The sequence below is a fragment of the Phaethon aethereus genome (assembly GCF_964289735.1).
Source record: "Phaethon aethereus genome assembly, chromosome: W".
Lineage (NCBI taxonomy): Eukaryota > Metazoa > Chordata > Aves > Phaethontiformes > Phaethontidae > Phaethon > Phaethon aethereus.
Genome location: NC_138581.1, coordinates 31,753,080 through 31,774,610, shown reverse-complemented (window position 1 = coordinate 31,774,610; position 21,531 = coordinate 31,753,080). Strand labels below are relative to the sequence as shown.

Sequence of the window (21,531 nt, the reverse complement as noted above, 5' to 3'; positions counted from 1 at the left end):
GAAAAAAAAGGTACACAGACGAATCTGCAGAGCAGCTTGCAGGGGTTGTTGACCACAGAAGCAACATCAATTTCCCAGAGAGAGAGACCCTGAAGCCTGCCTTTTTTTCCTCCCCCTGTGCTTCGTTCTTGCTAACGGGGAGAGGCATTTCTTCTCCCTTCTACCTGAAAGTGCAATCCGTACCGAGAGAGAGTGAGTGGAGCCAGGACTGTGAATGGGATCGGAGCAGCTGGCATGTGCAGAGATACTGGGAGCGGAGAGTTAAAAGCTCCCAAGGAGGAAGCAGAAGCAGCTGGGCATTTATTTTGTTGGAGAAAAAAAAAAGAAAAAAAAAGAGGAAAAAAAGGAGAAATGGATCTGCATGAGAAGCAGAGCAGCACCATGAGCTCTCCCAGTGCAGCCTGAGAGCCCCCGAGCGCACTCTGGAGCCACTCTACTCTGAGCCCCTGTTTGCACTGATATCACCCACGTCTTCAGGAGCCTTCGCCGCCTCACCAAGTTGGGAGCAACAGGTGGGGGTCACAGGTCTGCTTCGTACCACGGTTGTGCTGGTTTCAGCTCCCAGGGGCTGGAGGGGTTGGACGGATGGATTGATGTGAGGACACCTCATGTGCGTGGTTGTCAGTTTTGCAAACTCTTCCAGGGGAGGCAGCTCTTTCTCCTCCTCGTCTACCAGTGCCTCTGCCCAGGACCCTGCGGCAGCAGCCGCCGACGCCACCTGCGATGGTGGCCTGCTCGCCCAGTAGGTACAGAGGCAGCGGGCATTGCTGGCCGTGGCCTGCCGCCTGGCTGTGGCTGACGGCAGCACTGGGCGCCGTGGGGCCGCCGTGTGGCTCGCTGGTGCAGGGCCGGCAGCTGATCTGCTGGCAGGCGGTACTGCAGTGTCAAGGGGAGTCTGAGTGCAGCTATGCTTACAACCTGTACGCCGAGGCATGCGCCCCAGTGCTCCTGCAGCAGCAGCCGGCGAAAGGCAATGAGGAAGGGCCGGCGGCCGCTGCAAACTCCGTCACCTCCTCCACGCGGCGGTGCCCCAGCCACTGCATTGCGGCCCTCATCCAGCTCAACCACACCCAGCACGGCCCAGTCTTGGAGGACTGCGACTGCGCGCAAGATGAAACCTGCCATGCCACCAAGCGTGCCATTGAGCCCTGCTTACCCCGCACCAGCAGCCCAACGGCAGGCAGCCCAGGAGGTGGCCCTGGGGTGGGTGGCCCTGGAGTCATGGGCTGCACAGAGGCGCGGCGGCGCTGCGACTGGGATAGCCGGTGCAGCGTGGCGCTCAGCCGCTACATGACCTACTGCGGGAAACTATTCAATGGGCTGCGCTGCACGCCAGAGTGCCGCGCCATCATCGATGACATGCTGGACGTTCCCAAGGCTGTGCTGCTCAACAACTGCGTGTGTGATGGGCTGGAGCGGCCCATCTGCGAGTCGGTCAAGGAAAATATGGCCCGCCTCTGCTTCGGCGCGGATATGGGTAGCAGTGATGGCTCGGACAGGGGCCTGGAAGAGTATTATGACGAGGACTATGAGGAGGAGCTGAGCCAGAAGGGGAGGGATGACCTGGAGGACAATACGGGCTCCGAGCCCGGCTTCCCCATGCAGACAGATAGCGCCAGCCGGGCTGCCGGCACTGCCTGGGCTCTTCTGGCCTCCATCTTATTGCCGCCGCAGCTGCGGCTCTAGTGATCCCGCCTCCTTCCCCTCCTCCACCATCATTTTCATCCTCCATTTGCTTCAGGGTTCTCCGCATCTGGCATCTCGCTGGGCTGCTTCTTGCCTTTTCCCTTACACTCAGAAACATTGGGGGGCTCTGGCAGCTCCAGCGGGGGGAGGCCTGAGGGCTTATGGTCCTTCAGAACAAAATGTTAATAAACACTTTGACCGTTAATCTGGATGCCGTCCCTCCACGCAAATGTATCTTCCTCTTTAACTTAACAAAAAAAAAAAGCTGATTTTTTTCAGAATTGATGGCCATACTGAACAACGCAACTTTTGTTTTAAAAGAGCTCTGCGCTGCCATGTTTGAAAGACACTTAAACTCAAGAACATGTATGTACAAATATCCTGAGAAGTTATATTGCCTCTCATCATATCAGGGTGCTGACCTCTGGTAAATCTTATATAAAAATATATTTAAAACTGGGATTTGTTACCAGTTGCTCTTCTTTGTATATATAATTTTATAAATAGTATGTTTGGGGAATAATTTATTTTTAAAAAATATTAAATCCACATCCTATTTACCAGCTAATTGCATTTGCTATTCTTTTCTGGAAAGGTACAGATTTTATTTTATGTTTAGGGAGACCAGCAACAGTAATTCAGTTAAGTATTCTCTAGAACATCAAACGTACAGTGTATTTTATAGATTTTAAGTTAACTTTCTTATTTGGAGAGACCTTATGAATGTTGTAGAATTGTATAAATGCATTTCCAAGCTGCCAAGATGTAAAGTACTGCAAGAAGTAAATACAGCTTTGAAAGTACTACTTTAAGAGTGATTGATTTTATAATGAATTGGCATGGCAACATGCCAGTGCCAGAAGTGTGTAAAACAATTCAAAGACACTGCTCCTATATGTAAGTAGAATTATCAGTGTGCCACGTTTTTTTTCATGAAGTGGAAGCAAGTTGCTTTCTCTGACACTTAGAAATGCTCCTAGGCATGCAAAGAAGTAAATGGTGAGAAATGCATAGTGGTAGCAAGTGTTTCAAACAAGTCTTTGTGCAGGCTGTGGTGCATACTTCAAGTGGTTTGTATCAAAATGCATGAAAGTTTGCCTTTCAGCCTGCCTTCTCCCATAATGAAGAATGCAAAAGTAAACAACCTGGGGTGATCAGAAATTACCAGATCTTGTAATATTGTTCTTAGCAGTTCCCATCACTGAAGCCTGGTTTGTTGCCAGAGATGCTGATCTACACTCAAACACCCTTAGATAAACAATTACATTACACTCATAAACTGTGTCCAGCGCTGATACACTTGACCTTGTAAATAGAAATGTTTACAGTAGGAATAAACTCCAGCACTAGAAAATCTTTTAAACATTAACACAAAAGAGAGATCTCTGTCCTCTGGGGATTTGAGTTTGGACTGCATCAAGCTAGGCACTCACAAAAAAAAAAAAGTTTGTTTATCTTCTATTTGTGCTCCTTATTTAAAGCTTTTCATTTTCAACGCTGTGATTGGAAGGCAACTCAGAAGTTTAAAAGCTACCACATATAAACTTTGACCGAAGAGGTGACAGATTAGCAAGACAGTGCCTTTTTCATTTTACCAGGTCTTGACAGAGGGCAAATCCACATCTCTCTGTTGTATATATCAACCAAATTAGAAATTCCTGCTTCTGGGATTAGCTATTTCAGTGACGGATTATTTTATTATTCCTTTAGGGTATGAATTTGATTGGGTTGCCCAGAGATACACGTACATAGATGCATGTGCACAGTCACAAACCAATCCCCAAATACTTGTGATACCAAACAAATGTATGAGTACGGTGTGTGGCTGTGATCTTGTTTGGTTTTAAAGTTATCTGAATGGTTGAGTAAGCTTATTGTTAAAACAAAGCGGAAAATGTTTCTTCAGGAAGAGAACAGAGTAGTTGAGTGAGACTTGTAAATAGAATCAGCTTTCTTTACGAAATGCGGAGTTTGCATCTTATTTTCTCCAGTTCTTTAGGAGATGCTTGAAAACATATTTTCAATTTGTCAACGCTTTGTACCCATGAGAACTATTTTAACTCATTTTTGATGAAAAATTAAGTCCCAGTAAAAGTGTCTGTTTTTCCTCAGCAAGGAGTAAAGACATTAGCACTAGAAAAGGACTGATAATTAACTGCTACGCTAAACTCAAGACTTGATTTTACAATCTCCTGTCAAAAGCACCTGCATGGAATAAATCAACACTAAGTACAACTAGGGAGGGAGGGAGGTGCTTCCTTCCCCTCAGAAAGCTGATCATTTTAATTTAAATAATTGTACAATAAATACATCTGAACTAAATCTGACCTGTGAGCTCTTTTGCATAAGGAAATAACTGTGAAATTAGTTGTGTTGTCAGAGTAAGCACAATTTCCAGGAGGAATGGCTGAATGTATCAGTATGAGTCCTAGCCTACAAAGCCTGTACAGATGTTGATGTCCATCAAATTTATATTTCTCTTGCTTGATTTTGAGTTGAATGGCAATTCTCAAAATGTCAAGGGATGTAGGAAGGACAGCTTTAAATGAGGAAAAGACTTCACATTCCCTGACAGAGGGAGACTTCCCATAGGAAAGGAAGTTTTCATTTGTCTGGATATTAAAAGTGCTCCTTGCCAAGGTCCTGTCCAGCCAACCTCTTCCAGGAGAGAAGGAACTTGCTACCATTTCATGTAAAATAATCCAGTAAATTCTGTTCCCTTTCTATTCCTATTTGACAGGTTTGAATTCTTGGTGACAGTTTATTTGTCTTTGGAGGCACTTCAGCAATGAATGTTTAAGTAACTGTGGGATAATAGTGGAAAACAAAGGGGGAGTTCATTGAACCAACAGTGACCATACAGTAAATATCACCCAAGAGTACAGCAAAGCTTTTGTATGCAATCACAATGGACATAACATAAGGTGTCTGATTTTAACAAAATACACCAATTTATAGAGGCAGGCATACATAACTTTCAAAATAAATATGAAATTAAGTTTTACAAGGAGGGAAAGTAAAGCTCTGGTTTGTCCAAGTCTTTTACAGTCACACTGAAAAGTATGATGGATTTTAATTACAATCTCCTCCTCACTCCTTGTAAGAACTATTAGGGTACTAGATCTCTCACTGCCAGCATACATGTATAATAAACACCCTTGCATATACAGAACATGAAGTCCCATCTTAATGCAATGCAAAAACATTCAGTATTAAATGATTACTTGCTTTTTTGTTTGTTTTTTTTGTTTGTTTCAAGTACACTGGAGAGAGGTGGGAGGAATTCCAAAATAGCCAAGGCGCAGTAGTGGGACACAAAATCATCACCAGCTGAGTCATGGAATGCATTGCTTGAGTGACTGAGTTTGAGTTACACTGCATCTTCAATGCCACTAAAACAAATTCAGATCATTCAATCAATTTCATTCCTGTCCCCAGTAATAATATCATAGAATACCACACTGTCTTTGATAACATACCCATTGCAAATCCTCAAGAAAAATAGGTAGGCTTGCAGCACAAAACTTTTTCACATCAGAAGCCCAGTGCTTCTGTGTGAGATTTCAAGTCTGTGATACAGATTTGTAAGCAGTAAAGTTGAATGTTACTGTATTTTACTTAAGGCATTGGCTGTGGTAGACAGCTGAAATGGCTCACATTGACTGTCTGAATGACATAAGTATTGCGCCATTAGCATAAATACTTTCTAAGAAGACATCAATTTAATCAGTTTCTTAAATAGCAGAATGATCTACTACAAAATAGTGGACTACATACTTTGTGCCACTGTATTTTGGCACAAAGATGGTCATTCTCCCACTAGTAACTAGGGACTCTAAATAAATGATTTCAACAATATTTTATTAAAAGAAGACAAGAGCCCTTGGGCTGCATTAATCCAGGAGAAGTTGAGTGGCACTTATGTTATGGAAATGTTAAATGTAAATGTTCAGGCAAACAATGCAGAGCCATTTCATTCTCTCAGCCATGCTGAAACATCTTAAAGAGGAACTGTAGGGAAGGATGTGGCAAAGATTTACTTTCTGAGGAAACTTTCAGAGAATATTTTGGAATTTATCTCTAAAACTCAGGCAGTGCAAATGTAACTGAAGACCATAAAAATGAAAAGGGGATGATTTACGTAGCTACTGCTAGTGTTTTGGTGTCCAAAATTAAGATACTCATTGACAATATTTTTTCCCATAAAATTATTGACACAAATAGATATTATTGTAGACTTAATAAATAGAGCTGATGGGTGAAGAAGAGCCATCAAAATGGAGGCTTTTGTTCCTTCTCTTCTCCTCAGTACCCAGTGACAGAAGCAGCTCTCCCTGTTCACTCACACTCAGGCATCTACTCTGCTTTCTTGGCACTACCAGACACCCAGGGGTCTGTGTTGCCCACCCCTCCCCTCTGTGACTCATGTACCAGCCAGCCCCCTCACACTGCTGAATGTTGTCACAGGAGGCTTATGCTATCATTGCCAAAGATGCCTTTTTCTCACAGGTCAGGACCTCGTGCATTTGCACACACAAGCGCACACAAAACCATCCATGCACAAACGCAGCTTCTTGCATTAAAAGCAATAGCAACTCAAACAGGCACAACCTACCCCACTCCCATATTCTTCCAGCTCCCTATTTTCATTCTGCATACAGGGAGAGAGAAGAACTCATCGCAACATGAGAAATGAAATTGTGTTAGTATTTAGTCTGTCAGTGAGGTGTGGAAATCAAACTCCACAATCTGTAAGATTGTAAAGTAGGTATGTTTATTCAGCGCTGGGCAGCACGGGGGGTAGTCCCACCAAAGTCGTGCGCGCCCCAACGCGGCACTTACTTCGAATATATACAGCAAAGTGTTGCATATACATAAAGTTTCGTGATACGCCTATACATATGCATGACCTGTCCCTGCTTTGTATTAAAATGAATTCCAAGACGTTATTTCCATAAACCCCTCCCAACTGCGCTTGCACAGTGCCTTCTGGTGGTGGTCGCTGAGGGTCGTGAGGATGAAGGCCGGTGGCTCCTCTTCGTCACCGCTAGTAACCCCTTGTTCTTACGCAGACTCAGTTGCTCTTTGGTTTTTGTCCAAACCCCAGGGTCAGTTTCAGCCGTTTCTTGAGGCACTCTCCTGGTTCTTATCAGGAACTGTCCTTGTGAGGAGCCACAAATCTTCTTGCTCCTGCCAGTTTATCAGGAACTGTCTTTTGTAAGGGGCCATAAAATTCCTTGCTTCTGTTAATTTACACAATAGCTAACAAAACATTAAACATAATTTACTAATTCGATTCTTTACCAACAATCATTAGGCTATACCTTATTTACTAAAATTCCCTTAACCCCTTCTCTCAGCAGGTTGGGCACACGTGAATGGAAGACAGACATGCGGAAGCAAAAAGGGAAGAATAATTTGCAAACCTACCTAAAAATATAAAAATAAAAGAAGTGCTTATGGAACTCAAGACAGACACATTGGGTGGCGTTATCCCCTGTGTCTCCAGTACTGCAATAAAGAATGCCTGCCTTCTAAAACTTCAAACTAAGTGTTAGAGGGTTTTCTTGCTGACTTTTTTGGTAACAATGTCCCCTCCCAAGATCTTGCCCACTCCCAGCCTACTGGTGGTGGTGGTGGGAATGTTGGAGAGAGCGCCTTGATGCTGTGTGAGCACTGCCCAGCAGTAACCAAAACACTGGTGTGTTATCAACAGCTTTCTAGCTACCAGTACAAAGCACAGCACTATGAGGGCTGCTATGGGGAAAGTTAACTCCATCTCAGCCAGACCCAATACAGCTGGGAAAAGGAAATTCTAGAAGTGTGCAATTTACTTCGTCAGACATCCCCCTCCAGCTAGTTTGTAACTATGCATGGAAACTGTGGGACTCAGATGTCTATACAGCTGGACAGCACAAGCATTATACACCAGGGAAATTTTGGGTTGGCTGTAAGTGATCCTTAAGCTTTGAGTAGCTTCACATGGGTGGAATTGACTATATATGTGCAATTGCAAAACAAAGAGTGATTGGTCAAAATATCAGACAAAATGAAATATTTCAGGTCATTGGATTCCTTGGCTTATGGAAAGAAGAAAATGTTCCTGGAAACAGTCATGTTGATTCTCTGTTGTTCATGACCTGGAAGTGCCTTCTGAAAATACTGGGTACAGCCCAGTCTGCAGAGCTTCCATGTGTCTAATGTATGAGACTGCACCATTTCTAAGTTCAGGAGGGACTCATGATGTTGTACATTAGCATGTACAACAGCTTTCAAGAGTCCTGTAGTATAGAAAGAAGACATATATGTTGTTGTAAATGCATTCCTCATCCTTTATTTGAAAGGAAAAATATGGAGCTTGTCAGCTGTTTTCAGGCGTTGATCACTGATCAGGTTTCTACTACAACAAAGTTCTTGATATCTTCTCCATGCTGGATAAAACTGCTGCAGCTGTAGATCCTCTAAGGAGGGAGGGTATGATGCATGCAGTGGAGCAAACAGCAACCAAAAATATATTTACCAGAAAAAAGGGAAAACAAAAACATAGGAAGGACAGTATACAATTGGAACAGCACTGTCAGTGGGGACTCTGCTGATCTAACACATAACAGAGCCGTAGGTACAAGGCTCTCTGCCTCTTCATTTTTATTTGGAAAAAGATGCCTGTTGCCAGGATCATCAGAGATTGTTATTCATTAAAGCTGTCAGACCTTGGAAAAACCTGCACAGCTCATTTTTTAAAACCAAACAAGCCCTGCAAGGGAGGATAGGGTTACTTATTGCTACTTAAAAATTAATTTGCTGCAATGTCAAAGCAGCAGTAGGTATATTTTGAAGTGACAGGTCTAAAAAATATTGTTCTTGCTTCCACCTGCCCCTGAACTCTCTCCGCTCCAAAAGGAAAATTCTCCATTGGTCCCCAATTAGTGAGCTGAAGTACTTAAAAATCAAACAAGGACCTTCTCCCTCTCAGACTCATTAGCTCATTCCAGCCTTCCTTAGTCAAGGGATTTTTCTAAAGAGTCCATTTAGGACTGTTAATAATAGTAATTAGAGGTCGAGAAACCATCTTGAAAGTTGAGATAAATTTTCACCCAAAACTTGAAATGAACACAAACCCTTCCTGAGTTTTGAAGGAGCTCAAAACTCCTTCAAAGAATACATTCGTGACTTGGAAATTTTCTTTTTAAAATATAATTTCATTCCTATATACCAAGCCCTTGAAAAAATATCTAAGTAGAAAGGCTGCTTTTTAGGAAACTTCTAGAAGCATCCGTTTTGTTGTTCTTTTGGGCCTGCTCAAAATGCATGCAGTATTACTGAGCCTATTGTAAATGTGGGTCTCTCTTCTCTCTTGCTTGCATTTATTTTATGCCAGCAGGATGATATTAGATCACCTTCTGTACCTCCCAGAAGCCCAAGCTTTCTTTACCTTTTTCATGTCACAGATTCCAAACTGCTCCAGTGTCCTGCAGATAGTTACAGCAGCCCAGTAGCTGCTTTGATATACAACTTTTTTGTACAGCTTAATATGCTCCACTCTATAGCCCAAAATAGTTAAAGCACCGAGTGGCCTAGTTGTTCCCTTTTCTATCATGACAGGGCATTCAGCCATACATCGCCAGTGCTAGGCTGAGGGGGCTACTGCAGCCTCTGCACACAGGACATGCAAAAAGCCATACAAGGAGCTAAAGTCTGGTTCACTGGCACCAGTAGAAGTTACTCCTGGGGTAAATATGAAAGCAGTAAGGTCCAATGCCTCTAAGTGACAGCTTTGCATCATTGGCATTCTTTCCATCTTTCTCATCTATCTGTCTCTGGCTAAACAGAGTATCTGTATAAGAATCAAGCCTGAACTGGACAATGCACAGGTTTTTTTCAGCACTCAAAGAAAAGTTTAAACCTTCTATAACTGTATTTATGTGAGAGTAATTTAGACCTTTAATTTCTTACATGTAGGGCTTTTGCATGTGACTAAGAGCCACATGTACACTCAGAGAGAGTGCAAAAATGAAACTGATTTGGGGAAATTAATTCAAATAATGCGTACACATCTGGGATATCTAAGGTCTAGGGTAGCAAGTGCACAGGGTAAGGTCTAAAATCCCTATGAGACACACACACAAAACATGATATTCATAAACTCAGAGTCTTATTTGACAGAAAATAAAATACAGGAACATGAATGTACAAGCATACATATTTTGTTATAGCATTCCTTAAAAATAGTTGCTGGCAAAAGAGGATTTCTACTATGAAGAAAGAATCATATCTTTAGACAGTCCTTTGTTAATTTAGCAACTCTCAATTTCATCAAAAAGGAGTTATATCCCCAGGAATTCCTGTGACAAAGGGGTCCCACGGAATCTGGAAGATTATCCAATAACAATTTAAGAAGCTTACAGCAAGGATGAATAACTAAAGATAGAAGTCTCTGAGAGCGTTAGGAAAAGAGAAAGAATGTGAGAGTATGAGAGAGACAGCAAGCATCACTTTCTCATATGAGTAAAGTGAGGAGAATTATACCTGTCCTTAAGTATTGTGGTGAGTGGACAAGGTCCCTGGTTTGGACCTGCTTGCTTCCCTTCCTTTCTTCTTTTCTCCTACTTCTCTCTCTCTCTCTGCACACCCCATATTTATATGAAAAACTTTAATTGATTCTTATGGAGTCTTTCTAGCTTTACATGCATTAACAAAAAGGGCTTCTTAACTTAAAAGCTCTGTTTGGGGCAGTACCGGCAGAGAATAAAAGATTGCTGTTAGTCCTGGGATGAGTCAGGGGACTGGTAGATGGCTGCTTTTCCTGGGAACACAGGGGAGGTTCCAGAGAGCCATTACCTTGGAAATCCCACCCAGAGCATGATCTTCAAGAGCTACCAGCTCTTCCTAGCTCTCTCTAGGTACTGGGAGTTTTCTACAGAAGGAGACTGTGTTATCATGCCTGGAAGGATAATTGCATGATCATCCATTCTCATCCCATGCCCATGATAGGTATTGCAATCCCTGAGTTGGCACGGAGAGGGAGAGTGTCCAACTGATTCAGAAGTATTTGAGATTGACTGCTGATTAAGCTCATCTACATTTTGTTGCTAACAGCTCCTGCCTGACTCACCCTTAGGCATGGCTGGGCAAACCTCACTGTTTAACCCTTGCAGCTTTGGTTCTGACCTGCTTTAGCCAGCATGACTGTGAGTGTGTTGGGAGCCTTGCAGAAGACATTGTATTTGAGGAGTTTGTGATGTACACCTGGAGACTGGTGTACATCGATGATTTAGTGATTCACAGTCAACCTGAGTGGGCCCAGGCGTATGCTACACTGCATATACAGCTCGGCCTTCAGGCCTGTGTTGTGTTCCACAAATTCATTTGCCACAGGATAAATTCAGCCAGCTCATTGTAACAGAGGAACCTCCATACAGCTCCCACTTGGTACTGGTGATTATGCCACCTGTGTGGCCTTGCCTTTAAAAGCGCAGCAAGAAGTTCTCATGCCAACATCCTTTATGAACAGAATTGTTTTCTTGTAAGAAAATTATATATTGGCTCGAATGACCAAAAAGGAGGAGCATGGACAGAATCTGCACAGCATGCCATGGGGAAAAATCCATCCAGGGTTTGTCCAATGCTGCACAAGCACGGGGTTCCCAGCATCTGAAGGGATGTAAGATTTACTCACTATATTCCCTTTTTTATTCTGTCTTATTAAACAGCTATTTTATTAAGCCATTTGTTGTCGGGCCTTTCTTATGGAGATCCAGAAAGGACCCTGCACCTCAACCACACACCCCCCACCCCTGCAGAATGTTTGGCACAGTCGCAGGATCTTGATAAGAAATGCTGTTTTGGAAGAGGGATAGTGGAGAGCAGGAAGAGCTTGAATGGTTGCCAGGCTGGCAGGGCAAACAGGCATGGGGGCCAGAAGCACAATGTTTAGCTTGGGTAACCCCCCCAAATGAGTCGGAAATCCGAGAAGGAATTACCTCAGTTCCCCACTCCCGAGGATACTGAGATGTTTAGAGAAGCAAGGGGCAGAGGACAATGAGATCTAAGTAGTATCTGATTGTTGTTAACATGCCTTCAGTGACAGGGGGAGACCCTACAAAGCAAACAAAAGAAAACAAGGGAATTGCAAGCACAACTGGAAAGTTTGGAGACCCAGCTGTGCTTGGACAAGCTGGAAGCCCAGGCACAGGTGGATATGACAGAAATCCAAGTGCTCACAGTGAAGAAGGGGTAGAGTGCCCACACTGGGCAACAGGAGCATAGGGATAGAGCAGTCAGTTATGCCAGTGATTATGGGGACAGTGGCAGCTGGGATTCCTCTACCGAGGAATGGATTGAAGGGTTGGAGGACAATCTCTGTGTGACCTTTGTTTACTAACAAAGCAAAAGGACCCCCCAGGGTGCTGCAGCATACGATATCAAGTGTGAGATTACACTCAAACCAAACTGCAGAATGTGGCAGACTTGTACTGGCAGAATCTTAGGGAGAGAATGGGACAGCAGTTACTATGAATGTCACCGAAATCGGGAATAAACCTCGTAACACCAATGTAGTGTTAAAAGGCAGGCATTCTTTATTCACGGCGCCGGGAACACGGGGGATAGCTCCTCCTAAATCGTGTTCATCGATCGGTTCAAAAATCAAACATTTGTAGGCAAGATTAATACATATTCATCAAGTGTCCATACAATGATTGGTTAAGTATTCCTCGCCTACCATGTAAATGACCACACATGCTCACTATAATTTCTTGGGATTTTACTTCCTTAATCTTTTGAGTCGGAGGGTTTCTTGAGTGGGTGGTCTCTGAGTCGGTGGTCGCGATCTCCCCCTGCCGGAATTACCTTTCCCTCTAAGTTCATTTAAACTTGGCAGAACTAAATACATCTTCACGGGCTATCGGTCCAATATGCAATCATTCACCCCACAGTCCTTTGTTTTAAGACAGGACTATAGAATGAATAATTACCCACCCACCGGACCGTAGAACTGACCAAGGTGTTCCTTCTTTCTGACTACTTGTTATTAGAACAAAACATAATACCATGATCACAATGTTACACTTAACTCCTTGATAATTAAATCAAGATGGGAAGGGTTAGGTGGGTTCTCGAGCAGCATTGCTGGTGCATAATGTTCTTATAGTTACAACTTGCTACAAATTCACAAACCTATATTCTAACCCTATTTTATTTTAATTCCCTACCACCTTGGTTACATGAATGTGGGACCAAGGAGGGGAGAGTGTGTAACTGAACCCCGAAATAAGTGATGCATCTGTGAATAATTTCCCAAAATCTAATGGTGACACAATGCTTAAAAGGGGCCCAGGTAAATAGCAATGGTTCCAGGGGTCAGTAAAGCTACAGCACCTCTCCCCATTTGGTTGGGATGATAAAATGGTGACGTGGAGGTATATGGGGGGTCAATATTTGAGACAACGGGCTATTCAACAGGGTGTTTACAACCCTACCTTCACTAGCCCAAATTTAGAGGTATTTACCTCAAGAATGCAATCAAGGCTGTTAGGAGGAAAACCCTTTTAATCTTAAAGGGACCATCACATCACTCCTGGGAGCGGCCCAGGGGAAAGAGGTCGGTGATGATTTAATTTTTGTGCTAGGGCAGTTAAGTGAGTACCAAGATGAAAGGGTTTTATTAAGCAATTTTTTGTTGGTCCTTTCTTACTGAGATCTAGAAAGAACCCTGCACTGCAATTTATGCAAAAATGCATAATGTGCCATTTTGCCATCCCTGGTCTCATCTTCAGTCAAAAAATGTTAAATGATACAACAGTAAGATTTGCTCAGTCTTTAACCAGCCTTGCTGTTTTTTATGCTGATTTTAGCTCAGACTCAGTATTTCAATGAAGAGCCCTATTTAAGCATTCCTTTCACTCAGTAAACTAAAGTTTAAATTCCAGACAATTAAAGTTATTCAGATTTTAATGGGAAGATTTCCTTATTGTTTTGTAACTGCACAATTTATAAGTCATAATGACATTCCTTCACTTTTTGTCCAGAAAGAAACAAAGGCTGATTTATTTCCTAATAACAAAGGCCAGTGATGAGGCTGTATGAAACTGCTTCCTTATTTTCAGTGGGTCAGTGGCAGGCTGTTAGGCATCTTTGAATCCCCCTTCCCATCTATAACCTTCCCCCGAAGCAAAATATTGCCAATCTGTGGAGCATACCACATACCAAGTTATAATGAATACCCAGTTATGGTGCAGCTGATATCTGCATAATCTGTTACTATAGATCTGCTTGATATTCACTGTATTAGCATTGATTGCACTGGGCTTACTGAAACACAGTAGAATGCATTCATCTGGCTAATGTATATACCTTCATTATGCTGCACTGATGTAAACAATGTCCTGTTCCTTCTTTATAGTAACATAACTGACAGTCAAGCGTTGGGAGTGCTCCAAAGAACTATTGTTATACTGTTAACGATTGAATACTGTAACAATGGCATTTCATATAGGTTGAGGCTTAAGAAAATACAATATCCTTTTTACTATTTCTGATATAAAACCAAGAATTGTGGGCCAGTTGAAAGCAGTATAATGGCTTCATTGTGGAATTAAGATTTTGGCTTTGTTATGAATCGACTACAGTTTTATGGATACATTTCTTTAAAAATGTTTAATTGAATCTCTATATTGTCTCTGTAGCCATAAAATTTTAAAACCAAAGTCTCTTACTTTCCTAAATCATAGACTCAGAATCACAGAATCATTAAGATTGGAAAAGACCTTTAAGATCTCAAGTCCAACCATCAACGCAACACCACCATGCCCACTAAACCATGTCCTGAAGTGCCAGGTCCATACATTTTTTGAACACTTCCAGTGACGATGACTCCACCACCTCCCTGGGCAGCCTGTTCCAATGTTTGAGCACTCCGTAAAGAAATTTTTCCTAATATCCAATCTAAACCTCCCCTGGTGCAACTTGAGGCCATTTCCTCTTGTTCTATCGCTAGTTACTTGTGAGAAGAGACCAACACCCACCTCACCACAACCCCCTTTCAGGTAGTTGTAGAGAGCAATGAGGTCTCCCCTCAGCCTCCTCTTCTCCAGGCTAAGCAATCCCAGTTCTCTCAGCCGCTCCTCATAAGACTTGTTCTCCAGACCCCTCACCAGCTTCGTTGCCCTTCTTTGGACACGCTCTAGAAACTCAATGTCCTTCTTGTAGTGAGAGGCCCTTTAGACATAAACCGTTGACCAAGTCTGGGAGTAGGAATGGATTCAGCTGCACCTAGACTCCTCTCTGAGAAGGAGTTTAGAAAGCAAGAGGGTCCACTCTGAACCTCATAACTCAATGGGAGGGTCCCCCTCATCTTCTTTCCCTAATCCCTATAAAAATCATATTAACCCAATTCTGACTCTATTTCCCTTTGTATGCTTGTCGTGGTTTAGCCCCAGCCGGCGACTAAGCACCACGCAGCCGCTTGCTCACTCCCCCATGGTGGGAGGGGAGAGAGAATCGGAAGAGTAAAAGTGAGGAAATTCATGGTTTGAGATAAAGACAGTTTAATAAGTAAAGCAAAAGATGCGCACGCAAGCAAAGCAAAACAAGAAATTCATTCGCTACTCCCCATGGGCAGGCAGGTGTTCAGCCATCTCCAGGGAAGCAGGGCTCCATCACACGTAATGGTTTCTTGGGAAGACAGACGCCATAACTCCGAACGTCCCTCCACCCCTTCCTTCTTCTTTGTCCCAGCTTTATATACTGAGCATGACGTTATATGGTATGGAATATCTCTTTGGCCAGCCTGGATCAGCTGTCCCAGCTGTGTCCCCTCCCAGCTTCCCGTGCATCCCCAGCCTTCTTGCTGTCAGGCCAGCACGAGAAGCTGGACTGTCCTTGACTACTTAGCAACAACTCAAAACATCAGCACCTTATCAACATTTTCTCATCCCAAATCTAAAACATAGCCTCACCCTAGCTTCTATGAAGAAAATTAACTCTACCCTGGCTGAAACCAGGACAATGCTTTTTCCATGTTGAATAAGTGATAGAGTGAACCTTGCCATCGAATTCTGTTAAGTTGCACTTTTTACAAATGTATATTAAAATCTTTTCTTTTCCTAATATCTTTGGTGGTGATTTTTTAAGCGGCCTAAACCACTCATTCGCGATACTCTGGTATCAGGAAAATTCATCTGTTGTGTCCATGTGAATCATTGGCTCCTGCCTCCTTCCTTGCATCAGCTAGGAACTGTGGCTTGGACAGTAGCAGCTGCATTAGGCCAAAAAAACCGAAACCTCTGAACAAATGTAAGGATCTCCAGACAGATTGCAACTATGTGCCTAAAAACCTCAAAGGCATGATAATATTCAAAATAAGAACATGAGCAGTATATGAACAGCAAGTAAATAGTTGCCTCTGAAGACTTTTTCCTACAACTGAAGATGTAAGAGAGAACTTGTAAGACAACAGTGTTTCCTGAAGAATTTGTTTCATCCCTAAAACATTAAATTGAGCAACAGTGTTGTAGAACAGAGAGCACTGTCATAGAGTCATATCTGTGCACAAAAACCACTGTCTTGGGTGGAATTTGATTGCAGTTTCACTTTGTAGTCATGCTACCACTCTACAAATACAGTTGTAGCATTTCTATTCTCTGGTACCTACCCAAAGAGCAGGCAGAGCTCTGAAGAAAATTACTTCTTAGGAAAGTATAAGAGAATTTCTGGCTAGGAAAGCAGCCACAAGGTATCTGCGATAGTGCTGGGTATATGTCTCCAGCAGGAGGCAGAGAAAATTGCTTTTGGAGTTGATGCATCCACAGCTGTGCTTCTCCCATCTCAGTAAAGAGCATCAGGCTATACTTATGAATGATCTATAGCAGACACAATGCCATTTTGGGAGCTGGACCAAAGCCACAGATAGGAAGGTGTTTTGCACCAGGAGATACTGGTCTATGATAATCCCAGTAAGAAAGGCACTTAGACTCTGTAAAGGATCATTTAAAATGCTGTTTATTAGAGCTAACATTATAAAGAAAGAGACAATAGTATAGATAATCCTATGTCACTTCAGATGATGGGAACCCCCGAGTTGTGCAGCATTGAATGGGCCTCTGACAAGAGCACAGCATGCCATGCAGATCCCATCCGTGGAAGGGTTACTCCATTTCGGTCATTTGAGCTATTATAGAATTTTCTTATGAGGAAACAACTCTATCATTTCTATTGTCTAACAGAAATGATGGTCTCATGAGACATTCTTGCTGCACCTCTAGATAAAGGCAAGGCCATGCAGATGGCATAATCGCTGGTACCAAGTGAGAGCTGTCTGCTTGTGGAGTAATAGGGCACGGACTCTGGCGGGGATTCAGGCCAAAGACCTTTATTGCTACAAGTGTCCGCTTTTTATGCAGTTACAGCTCTTTCACGCGCCACAAAATACGTCCTGGTTGGTTACCACACACAGTCCACGCGCTTCTCCACAGTCAGGATTCGCTGCCTGCAGGTGTCCACACGCTCCTTTGCTTCCTCTTAGTTGTTTACCACAGCTCCTTCTCCTCAAGGCTGAGCCCTGCAGGTGTCCAGCTGTTTACCAGCTTCTCAATGCCACAGCTCCTTCTCCTTAAGGTCGAGCCCTTGCAGGGTGATCCCAACATCTCCCCCTTTTTGTTTATCTAAAAACAAAACCTGATGGATCATTCGCAACCCAAGGACTGTGAGGAAGATGGACCATCTGTACATTCTTGTATAGTCCTGTGCCGCGAACTCAGCCCAGCAATTGGTAGGTGCCAGCTTTACGTGGGCGTCCCCACGGAGGCAACGGTGGCCTTGCCATACACCGGCCCACTGCCCTTCGGGAAATCCTGGTATTTATACATTTGCAGAGGAACGAGTTTCGACACACGTGGCCAGCGAGTGTCGGAACGCGCCTCAGTTGCCACCTCTCAACACAGGGAGCCTATGGCATATGCGCCCGCTGGCCAGACATGCTGCATGCACCACAGCCAACCCGTCTATTGGTTCGTACGCTTTGTTCACGCAGCATCTTACCATAATCCAGCAGTCACATATCACAGAATCACAGAATCACAGAATCACTAGGTTGGAAAGGACCTTTAAGATCATCAAGTCCAACCATTAATCCAGAACCACCATGTCCCCTAAACCATGTCCTGAAGCGCCACATCCACACGTTTTTTGAACACTTCCAGGGATGGCGACTCCACCATCTCCCTGGGCAGCCTGTTCCAATGCCTGACCACCCTCTCAGTGAAGAAATTTTTCCTAATATCCAATCTAAACCTCCCCTGGCGCAACTTGAGGCCATTTCCTCTTGTCCTATCACTAGTTACTTGGGAGAAGACACCAGCGCCCTAGTCGCCACAACCCCCTTTCAGGTAGTTGTAGAGAGCGATAAGGTCTCCCCTCAGCCTCCTCTTCTCCAGACTAAACAACCCCAGTTCCCTCAGCCGCTCCTCATGAGACTTGTGCTCCAGACCCCTCACCAGCTTCGTTGCCCTTCTCTGGACACGCTCCAGCACCTCAACATCCTTCTTGTAGTGAGGGGCCCAAAACTGAACACAGTATTCAAGGTGCGGCCTCACCAGTGCCGAGTACAGGGGCACAATCACTTCCCTACTCCTGCTGGCCACACTATTCCTGATACAGGACAGGATGCTGTTGGCCTTCTTGGCCACCTGGGCACACTGCCGGCTCATATTCAGCCGGCTGTCAACCAGCACCCCCAGGTCCCTTTCCGCCAGGCTGCTCTCCAGCCACTCCTCCCCAAGCCTGTAGCATTGCATGGGGTTGTTGTGGCCAAAGTGCAGGACCCTGCACTTGGCCTTATTAAACCTCATACAGTTGGCCTCTGCCCATCGATCCAGCCTGTCCAGATCCCTCTGCAGAGCCCTCCTACCCTCCAGCAGATCAACACTCCCACTCAGCTTGGTGTCATCTGCAAACTTACTGAGGGAGCATTCAATTCCCTCATCCAGATCATCTATAAAGATATTGAACAAGACTGGTCCCAGAACCGAGCCCTGGGGAACACCACTCGTGACCGGCCGCCAGCCGGATTTAACGCCATTCACCACAACTCTCTGGGCTCGGCCATCCAGCCAGTTCCTCACCCAGCGAAGAGTAAACCCGTCTAAGCCACGAGCCGCCAGTTTCTCCAGAAGAATGCTGTGGGAGACGCTGTCAAAGGCTTTACTAACGTCCAGGTAGACAACGTCCACTGCCTTTCCCTCATCCACTAGGCGGGTCACCTGGTCATAGAAGGAGATCAGGTTGGTCAAGCAGGACCTGCCTTTCATGAACCCATGCTGGCTGGGCCTGATCCTTTGGCTGTTCTGCAGATGCCCTGTGAGCACTCTCAAAACCAACCGCTCCATAATCTTCCCTGGAACAGAGGTCAGGCTGACAGGCCTGTAGTTCCCAGGATCCTCCTTCCGGCCTTTCTTGTAGACGGGCATCACATTGGCAAGCCTCCAGTCTTCTGGGACCTCCCCTGTTAACCAGGACTGCTGATAAACGATGGAGAGTGGCTTGGCAAGCTCCTCCGCCAGCTCTCTCAGTACTCTTGGGTGGATCCCATCAGGCCCCATAGACTTGTGGGTGTCCAGGTGGCTTAGCATGTCCTTGACTGCTTCCTCCTGGATTATGAGGAGTACATTGTGCTCTCCATCCCCGTCTTCCAGCTCAGGGGGCTGAATACCCTGTGGATACCTGGAGTGGCTATTAAAGACTGAGGCGAAGAAGGCATTAAGTACCTCAGCCTTGTCCTTGTCCTTGGAGACAATGTTCCCCACCATATCCAGTAGGGGATGGAGATTCTCCTTGCCTCTCTTTTTGTTGTTAATATATTTGTAAAAACATTTTTTATTATCCTTTAGAACTGTGGCCAGACTGAGCTCTAGCTGGGCTTTTGCCTTTCTAATTTTGTCCCTGCTTGACCTAACGAGATCCTTGTACTCTTCATGAGTTGCCTTCCCCTTCTTCCAGAGGTGATAAACTCTCCTCTTTTCCCTGAGTCCCAGCAAAATCTCCCTGTTCAGCCAGGCCGGTCGCCTTCCCCGCCAGCTCTTCTTACGGCACATGGGGACCGCCTGCTCCTGTGCCTTTAAGATTTCCTTCTTGAAGACTGTCCAGCCTTCCTGGACCCCTTTGTCCTTCAGGACTGTCTCCCAAGGGACTCTCTCAACCAGTGACCTGAACAGGCCAAAGTCTGCCCTCCGGAAGTCCATGATAGCAGTTTTGCTGAGTCCTCTCCTTACTTCACTCACAACTGAGAATTCTATCATGTCGTGATCCCTAAGCCCAAGACGGCCTCCAACCACCACATCTCTCACTAGTCCTTCTCTGTTTGTAAACAGCAGGTCCAGCAAGGCACCTCCCCTGGTGGGCTCACTCACCAGCTGTATCAGGAAGTTATCCTCCACACACTCCAGGAACCTCCTAGACTGTTTCCTCTCTGCCGTGTTATACTTCCAGCAGATGTCCGGTAGGTTGAAGTCCCCCACAAGAACAAGGGCCAGCGAATGCGAGACCTCCGCCAGTCGCTTATAGAATGTCTCATCCGTCTCTTCATCCTGGTTGGGTGGTCTGTAACAGACTCCCAGCAGGATATCTGCCTCATTGGCCTTCCCCCTCATCCTTACCCACAAGCACTCTACTTGGTCTTCACAATCTTTGATTTCTATGCAATCAAAACACTCCCTAACATACAGAGCCACCCCACCACCTCTCCTTCCCATTCTATCCCTTCGGAAGAGCTTATAGCCATCCATTGCAGCACTCCAGTCATGAGAAGCATCCCACCATGTTTCTGTGATGGCAACTACGTCATAGCTGTCGCGCTGCACAATGGCTTCCAGCTCCTCCTGTTTGGTGCCCATGCTGCGTGCATTGGTGTAGATGCACCTGAGCCGGGCTATCGATTTCAACTCTGGCACGTTGAACCTACCCCTAGGTTCAACTCTAGTGAGCCCGGTTTTATCCCCTCCCCCCTCCAAATCTAGTTTAAAGCCCTCTCAATGAGGCCTGCCATCTCATGAGCAAGAATCCTTTTTCCCCTCGGCGTCAGTTGCACTCCATCATTTGCGAGGAGACCTGGTGCCGTGTAAACCGCCCCGTGGTCAAAAAACCCAAAATTCTGACGACGGCACCAGCCCCTGAGCCAGGTGTTGATCAGTTGTGCTTTCCTGTTCCTTTCAGCATTCTTCCCCGTCACTGAAGGGATTGACGAAAACACTACCTGTGCTCCCGCTCCATTGACCAGTCGCCCCAGTGCTCTCAAGTCCTTTTTGACTGCCTTTGGGCTTCTTAGTGCAACCTCATCGTTGCCAACCTGCATGACCAACAGCGGGTAGTAATCAGTGGGCCGAACCAGACCAGGGAGTTTCCTGGTGACATCTCTCACCCAGGCCCCAGGGAGGCAGCAGACTTCCCTGTGAGTTGGGTCTGGTCGACATATTGGGCCCTCTGTACCCCTTAGGAGGGAATCACCTACAACAATCACCCTCCTCTTTTTCTTAACTAAGGACGTCTTGATGCATGGGGCTCGTTGACTCACCCTAGGCACCCCCTCGGACGGACCTTCGTCAGGGTCCTCATGTTCCTGTCCCTCATGTTCCAGAGCCCCATACCTGTTGTGTAAGGGCAGCTGGGACGGTGAGGGAGGCCGGGAGGGAATTCGCCGACCTCTCCGAGGAGGGACCTGCTTCCATTTCCCCTCATCTCTTAGGTCCTCTCCTTCTGCCCGGCAGCAAGAGGACAGGGGATCTCCTGCTGCTTGTGGAGCCTCCACCAGCTGCCCCTGCCTCAGGGCCGCCAGGGAGTGGCTCCACCAATCTATCT

General features: G+C 45.1%; 1 protein-coding gene across 1 annotated transcript; it reads left to right on the top strand.

The window, feature by feature from the left end:
• Positions 1-723: 723 nt before the first annotated feature.
• On the top strand, positions 724-1,731 carry LOC309415088 (growth arrest-specific protein 1-like; the record flags this gene model as incomplete). Its single annotated transcript, XM_082012502.1, has 1 exon — positions 724-1,731. One exon carries the CDS (start codon positions 724-726, stop codon positions 1,684-1,686), a length of 963 nt encoding a protein of 320 aa, XP_081868628.1. The 3' UTR covers positions 1,687-1,731.
• Between the last annotated feature and the right edge of the window lie 19,800 nt (positions 1,732-21,531).